The 7177-nt window shown below is 37.5% G+C and overlaps 1 protein-coding gene across 2 annotated transcripts; it reads right to left on the bottom strand.

Moving 5' to 3' along the window:
• Positions 1-3988: 3988 nt before the first annotated feature.
• Positions 3989-7177, bottom strand: cdkn1ba (cyclin dependent kinase inhibitor 1Ba). Of its 2 annotated transcripts, XM_055190380.2 has the most exons (3): positions 6438-7173; positions 6017-6130; positions 3989-5404 (listed from the first exon to the last, which is right to left on the bottom strand). In XM_055190380.2, the coding sequence occupies exons 1-2, from the start codon at positions 6889-6891 to the stop codon at positions 6036-6038; spliced, it is 549 nt and encodes a 182-aa protein (XP_055046355.1). In that variant the 5' UTR covers positions 6892-7173; the 3' UTR covers positions 3989-5404; positions 6017-6035. The 2 variants fall into 2 exon arrangements, with proteins under 2 accessions (XP_055046355.1, XP_055046356.1); XM_055190381.2 differs by lacking the exon at positions 6017-6130 and having other exon boundaries at positions 6438-7177.

Here is a 7177-nt window from a genome sequence, read left to right as displayed (position 1 = left end):
AAGACACCAACATTTTGGATGACATGGTGGTGAGTAAATTATCTGGGGGGTTTTTTAAGAAAAAAATTAAAAATGATAGTAATCAAAACATTTAAAGCAACACCAAAGAGTTTTTTTTTACCTTAAAATAACGTTTCCAAAAAAGTTTCAGTCGTTCATCCACTCGAAACAGGGTGAACAGCACTTTCACATTAGCTTTGCAGCCCTCTAAAAGAAACCGCACTAAAGAAGTTTCCGACCGTCGGGTCGCGGTCCTGTAGTTGAAAACTACAAAAACTTGCTTTATGGCAGACCTACAATCCAATCAGAGCCAGCTATGCTGCAGTATTTACGACAGTGGTAATGGACAATTACGCTTCTAACCTGTAGGGGGAGCAAAGAGCAAAAACTCTTTAGTGTTGCTTTAATAAAATAAATATACATGTTAGTTATGTAAAACATATGTGGGCTTAGTTAAAGGTGCATTGTGTAACTTTTAGAAAGATCTCTTGACAGAAATGCAATATAATATACATAACTATATTATCAGTGGTATATAAAGACCTCACAAAATTAACTGTATTGTTTTTATTACCTTAGAATGAGACGTTTTTTATCTACATACAACACGGGTCCCCTTTTATGAAAGTCGCCATTTTGTGCCGCGGTGTTTCTAAAGTAGCCCTAAACAAACAAACTGCTCTATAGAGCATGTTTGTCTACACATCCTCATCCCATGTCGTCAATATTTGACGCACTTGACCATGCGTCAATATGTTACGCGGAGGGTATACCTTTCGCGTCATTTTTTGACGAACTGGGGACTTCAATACTATTACGTCCGTTGCATTCTCTTTCCTATTTTCTTACCATTTTCGCGTCGGTTTAGGGTTAGATTACGCAAAATTAAACAGTGTACGCAAAATTAAACAGTTGTCACCTGGCGTTGGGGTTAGAGTTAGGTACGACAGTTGTCACCTGGCGTTGGGGTTAGAGTTAGGTTTGGGTAGGGATGTCATTATGTAAATCTAACCCTAAACCGACGCGAAAATGGTAAGAAAATAGGAAAGAGAATGCAACGGACGTAATAGTATTGAAGTCCCCAGTTCGTCAAAAAATGACGCGAAAGGTATACCCTCCGCATAACATATTGACGCATGGTCAAGTGCGTCAAATATTGACGCCTTGGGGATGAGGATGGGTTGTGTTTGTCACTACAATGTCTCGGACGATGACATGTTTGTCCTGTGGCGACTACCGTAGCTTCTCTATGCGTTTCGAAAGAGAGGGTTGAGCTGTGAACTGAGGTTGCACTTCACAATCTCACCACTAAATGCCACGAAAAATCTACACAGTGGACCTTTAAAGTAATATTTGTCTATAAACTAATTTCAAGCATAATTACTATGTAATATAAAACATCCATTAGCTTATTTAAAATATTTTTTTATAATTTGTCTTAGTTGTGTACGATGCCGTCTGCAGCACAAGCTCAAACTTGGTAGTAAACAACATCCGCCATGAAGGTTTGATCATGTATACATAAACAAAACAAAAAGTATCTTAAAACAGTAGTAGCTTCCTGAAACTGTGTAACTACGGACCATGATGCATTCAACAAGAGATAATGGCTTACCACCTAATCAGATAAGCCTGAAGCAGGCAAGGGCATGCTCATTCATTTGTCTTGTCTCGACTAAGTTCGAGTCGTTTCAGCTATCAATTAAGTTAACTTGATTAAAGCCTCAGGGTTTTCTCTGTTGGGTGTGATTTAAATACGATGAACTAGTTGGTTAGACTAGCTTTTAACTCATACCCTTAGAAAAAAATCAAAAATTAAATAAGACCATAAACATAATTCTTTGGTTTTAAGTAACTATAATTTAACATGAAAACCAAACCACTATCTTTGGGCAATGAATGGGTCAACTAAGGGCATTGATGCTGATGTTTTACATCTGTATGTGAATCACCTCTTGCTGTAAAATAATTTCTGATATTGTCGGCCTGTTATAGTGTTTACCAAGCCTCATGCCGTGGTGTGGCAAGCTGCCAACCTACTAAATTGTAAATCACTCATTGAGTAGAGGTGTACAAACAACTCCAGCATTTATTAGAAACAGGTTTTAAGCATATATCCAGAGATCGGTTATCTGACACTGACAAACAGTGAGTTTTTCACTGATTTGGCCAAAAGACTGTCTCATTTTCAGAGGTAAGTTGTTTTGGAGAAAAAGCATTTATGGATAGATGACATAAAGTTGGCATACCCTGTGGTGTGAAATGGTATACTCTTACACTATATCTTGCATTGTTTAAAAAAGCATTCTGCTTGTTCTTTTATTCACATTTTAAACATTATGTAAATATATGTATGTATTTATTTAATCAAAATAATGTTACTAAATTTGGTTTAATGATAGTAATAAGTTTAGTAAATTAAATTAAATTTGTATTAAAATCATAGTTAATTTTCAATGATGTCATAAATATTAAATTAGAATTTGGAATTTATATTAGATTTTTCAGTCATGACATCATAAATATTAGACGTCATAATCACGCAATATTCCTGCAACAGAACAGGTCAAATGCAACTGTATTATATTATCATGCAAACAGAGCTCGAGTTTTTCCTGTAAATCGATGTAAGATGTGAAGTGTTTCGTCATAGGCAGCCGTGATTTTTTTTTTTTTTAAGTCGAAGAAGAACAGGGGTTTAGAAAGATCCTCGGGGCAAACTCACCTCTCCCTTCCCTTTCGCAAACATCAGCACAAATATCAATCTGACCAATGGCTCTTATTCTCGGTTGTGCTCTGCGCACAGAACACTCTGTACAAAACATACACTTACTCCAGCCTCAAGTGCGCTGAAAGCCAATCTCAGTGGCTACAGTAAGTGGTGTGTTTTTCTTCAAAGTTATCTGATTGGACAAACCAAATGTCAGTATCTCGGCTTTTTTCCCTCTTTATGGGACGTGTCCTTGTTTTTTCTGAATTGAAGCAGGGAGAGGTGCGCGGGTTGTGTGTTGGGAAATGCAGCGAGCGTACGCGCCACTTGTTGCGCATTCAACAAATCCGGTGCGCAAACATTCAAAACTGATATCGAAAGATACGGTAAAATACCCCGTGTTTGTCCTAAACTATATTACAAATAACTTTAATGCGATCATGCGCGTTATCTTATAGCTGTTACGTGTTTGATGGTGTGTGTGTTTCCAAACAACTGCTGTTGCGTTGATAAAAGCGATAAATATGTTTAACTTAAAATGCACATTTAATAAACAGACTGGGAGCGCATTTTGGGAACATTATCTCAGACGCCGCGAGCAGATTAAAGCTTAGCAGAGTTCTGTTATAGTAGGCTAGTGTATTTATTAGCAATATCCAAAATTAGTATTATAGTAGGCCTATTCATATTTTTGGTGACTGCTATGTATATATTTTATAAATTTATATTTTATTGGATATTTAGTGGCAGTCCAGATGTTAAATAGCACTTTATGCAACTTATGCTAAATACTAGGAATTACTTCCCTAATACACATAGGCAAAAATGATGTATATTTTTGTGGCATAATATTTGTTGAACCTTAGGGAGCTTAAACATCACTTAATTAAACTGCCTGGGGCACTTAAAATTAAATATGTACTTGTGTACAATGTATTTCTCCCTTTCTTTCTCTCTCTATGTGTGTGTGTGTGTGTGTGTGTGTGTGTGTGTGTGTGTGTGTGTGTGTGTGTGTGTGTGTGTGTTAGACTATAGCCAAATAAATGCTTTAAAATGCTTTGAATGGTTGATGCCAAATTCGGGCACATGCTAAATCAACACTATTTATTTCCTTAAAAAATATAACTAAATTATCTGGGTTATTAACATAGTTTAAAACTCGTCTGGTGCATATTCGGATACAGGGTGTAAGCAGTGTATTCAAATTCCCACCAAGAGTGTATTTCTTCAGTGAATTTGTTCTGAACGTTTATAATGAAAACAACTCAGATCAAGGTGTCCATCTCATTATGGTTTAATCGTCTCATTTAACAAGCAGTACACAAATTCTTAAAAGGCTCAGTTTGCAACCTTGCACAAATTTCAAAATGTGAAAAAACCCACTTATAAAAAGTACATACAGAAAATGCACAAATGCCACTTTGGATAGTCATAAACAACGAAAAGCTCGACATAAATAAGTTAGTATAATTTCCTCAGTGTTTTTTTTCCTTTTTTCTTCTTTACAAAGCAGGTACACTTCAAAGTTTTACACAAATGCAGTGTAACGTCTTATTTCATTTGATTTTTTTCTGCTGATGGCTTATACATTTTTGTCATAGTGCCATGTCATGTTCAACATGAAAGCCAAATTTATTGTGACAAGACACTGGCTTCATGGACTAATGCTGTTCTTAATTATATGGCCCAGTGTTAAAGAAAAAAAGAAAAAAGTACAAAAAAATACATAATTATTTTTATAAACAAAATGCTACACAGCAATTAATAGAAATACATACAATTGACTTTAGGAAATTAATTGGTCATTACAGTTTTATGTTTTTAGTTTTTTTGTTTGTGTGATCAGTAGGATTTGTAGTTCATGACAACTTAAGATTATGCCAAAAAAATTAAAATAAATTAAAATAAAACAAAATAAAAATAGTGGATTAACCCAGGGATATAATAATACTGTAAAAACCGTGAAAACCTTAATACACACTTGGTGTCACAACCCCTTCAGAGAAAAATTACCCATAATAAATGTGCCGTAATTTTGGCAGATAAATTCATGTTAAGTACCTAAAAACATCACTAATGTTTTAAGGCAAATAACAAAATTCGTATTTTTATTCCAATTTAGCCACATCACATGAGGTGCTAAAACATTTTTTTTCAGACAGTGATAAATCTGTGCAAATTGAAAGTGGCTTAAATTGTGCTGCTTTTCAGCACTGAATAAAATGTATTTTTTAATTGTTAACATCCTGAGCCGGCAAAACTGAGACAATGGGACTGTGATTTAAACTAATTAAAAGGATATTGTATTTGTGTGTGTATGTGTGTGTGTGTGTGTGTATTTATATCATTAGGGATCTTTGTGGGGAGACGTTTTGAAAACTGCACAGCAATTCTTCAAGTCAAACGCACTCCATAATAAATGATTGTGTTTTTAATATTACATATGCTACATATAAATTGAAAGTATGTATATACATAGGTAGTCAAACAACAAAGTCGAAGCAACTCCAATTGCACACTGCTACATTGTCTGCTTTTGAGGCAAATATATTCTGTTGAGTGCCAAAACTTTAGTGTAAAAATTCAGTGCTTATACAGCCTTTCCAGGGCTTAATTTTTATTTTTCGACTGCTGTCCCTGTTTACTTCATAAAGCTCTTGAAGTATTTGATGGAGACAATAGGCTTCTTCATCTCTGTAGGGAACAAGAACAAAATTTATTTGCAAAGGAAATAACATGATGATGCGTGCGTGTGCAAAAACATGCACAAAACTTGATGTATGTGGGTGCAAAAACACAATGAGATGATAAGATAAAAGATCCAAAACAATACAAACAGGTACAAGCAACATGAAAATTTTAAATCAATAAATGTTTCAGCAGACTTTGATGATTATAAAAAGTACAAGCAAAGCACTGAATTAGTCATAATAAGAAATTATCTGCGCAAGTAAATGCTTGCATTGGGATCCCAGACCCCCCCTGCACGCGCACACCCGCACGCGCCAGTACGCCCTACATGAGACCTGCTGACGTGTTACTACAATGTTGTTCATTTGAAAGACGTTTGACTCCACTGTCAATTTGCAAAGGCACAATGTCTAAACACTTCTTTTGTTTTTGAAATCCCACACCAAAACCTCACTTGAACGTCACTCGTGCACGGGACTACGATTGCAAAGACGTCAAAAAACAAACATGGGACTATTTGTGAATGTAACAAAATAACAATCGCAACGTTTGGAGTTTGTTTTCGACGCGCGCGTTCAAGGTTTATCAAGATAATTCAAGACGCATGAAACTCACCTTTGCTTTAAAGACTTGTTTACGTTTTTGGGTCTGATTCGCTGGGCGTCGTGTCTGGACAGTGGTCTGCCTCTGTCGGCTGGACGTTGGGTCTTTTACTTTGGCAAGGAGGATCTATTGAAAGAATAGCATATGCTGTTAGAAAGCACGATTTTTTTAGCTATTGCTGTTTTATGTAACGTTAACATTAGATACGTGCTGAAGTTCAGCGACTATACTTCGTTTGTCCATTGCAGCAACAATAACAAACCAGACAGCGAAAGTAACCCGTTTCAGCACTGTGACTATGAGAGACTTAAAATGCAATGTCTCCTCCGAGATCTTACGGTGTGATGCATTGTCATTATATAAACGCTATTTTCTTAAACACCATCTGACGTAATTCGTAATGCCCGGTTGTCACGAGCTTAAAAACATTTACCCTGATCCTCCGTCGACGGTCTTTTCCTCGGTGTGCTCAATGCTGTTCGGCAATCCGACTCAGTCTCTGTGGTTTCAGAGTCCTCCTGTCTGTTTTCCACGGAGATGGTTGTCAACAAATAATCGTGATTCCCGTTATGATCCACGGTAGTCCCGGTAGATATAGTCCGCTTTACGTGATGCGGTCTGGTGTAAAATCCCGGCAGGTCTTTACCGTCCACCTCTACCCACTCGTACTTGCCCGACGAGAGCGGTTCGTTTTTGGCAAAATCAAAATTCCACCTTTCCTTGGATGCTTTCTCCATCTCCCGCATTTGCTCCTTGGCATCCCTCTCAAACTCGCGATCCGAGGACCCGAATAGATTTCTGCACACCGGAGGTCTGGTGTTATCCGCCTGCCTCGCGTCCACCCTCTCCAGCGGCGGACTTCCATTAGAGACGCGCACTTTTGACATTTTTTCACATGAAACTCAGTCCGAGAATCGTACTTGCGATCGCGCCGAATGCACTAAAACAACTCGCCCCCAAAACCGTAATAATCACATAACAAAAAGCGTCAACGCGCTGAGGAAGATAACGGCCCCGCTCGAAAGCGCGTGGAAGAGAAGTAATCGCGAGCGCTCGTCAAAACAGCGCGCGGCTCCGCGACCCCGTCTCGTAGTAATTCCGAAGAAAAACAGACAAGTCATTCGAGTAGGCGAGCACCCAATATGGCGATCGCAAGTAAACTGTGAGGGAAAA

Source organism: Misgurnus anguillicaudatus, chromosome 1, assembly GCF_027580225.2.
Source record: "Misgurnus anguillicaudatus chromosome 1, ASM2758022v2, whole genome shotgun sequence".
In the NCBI taxonomy this organism is placed as follows: Eukaryota; Metazoa; Chordata; class Actinopteri; order Cypriniformes; family Cobitidae; genus Misgurnus; species Misgurnus anguillicaudatus.
The sequence above is the reverse complement of the archived record's forward strand: the minus strand, read 5'-3'. Positions and strand labels throughout refer to the sequence as shown.

Coding starts and splice junctions, on each gene's coding strand:
- cdkn1ba (XM_055190380.2), bottom strand. CDS start 6,891: ATGTCAAAAGTGCGCGTCTCTAATGGAAGTCCGCCGCTGGAGAGGGTG. Junction 6,131..6,437: donor ACCGTCGACGGAGGATCAGG/GTAAATGTTTTT, acceptor TTCTTTCAATAG/ATCCTCCTTGCCAAAGTAAA.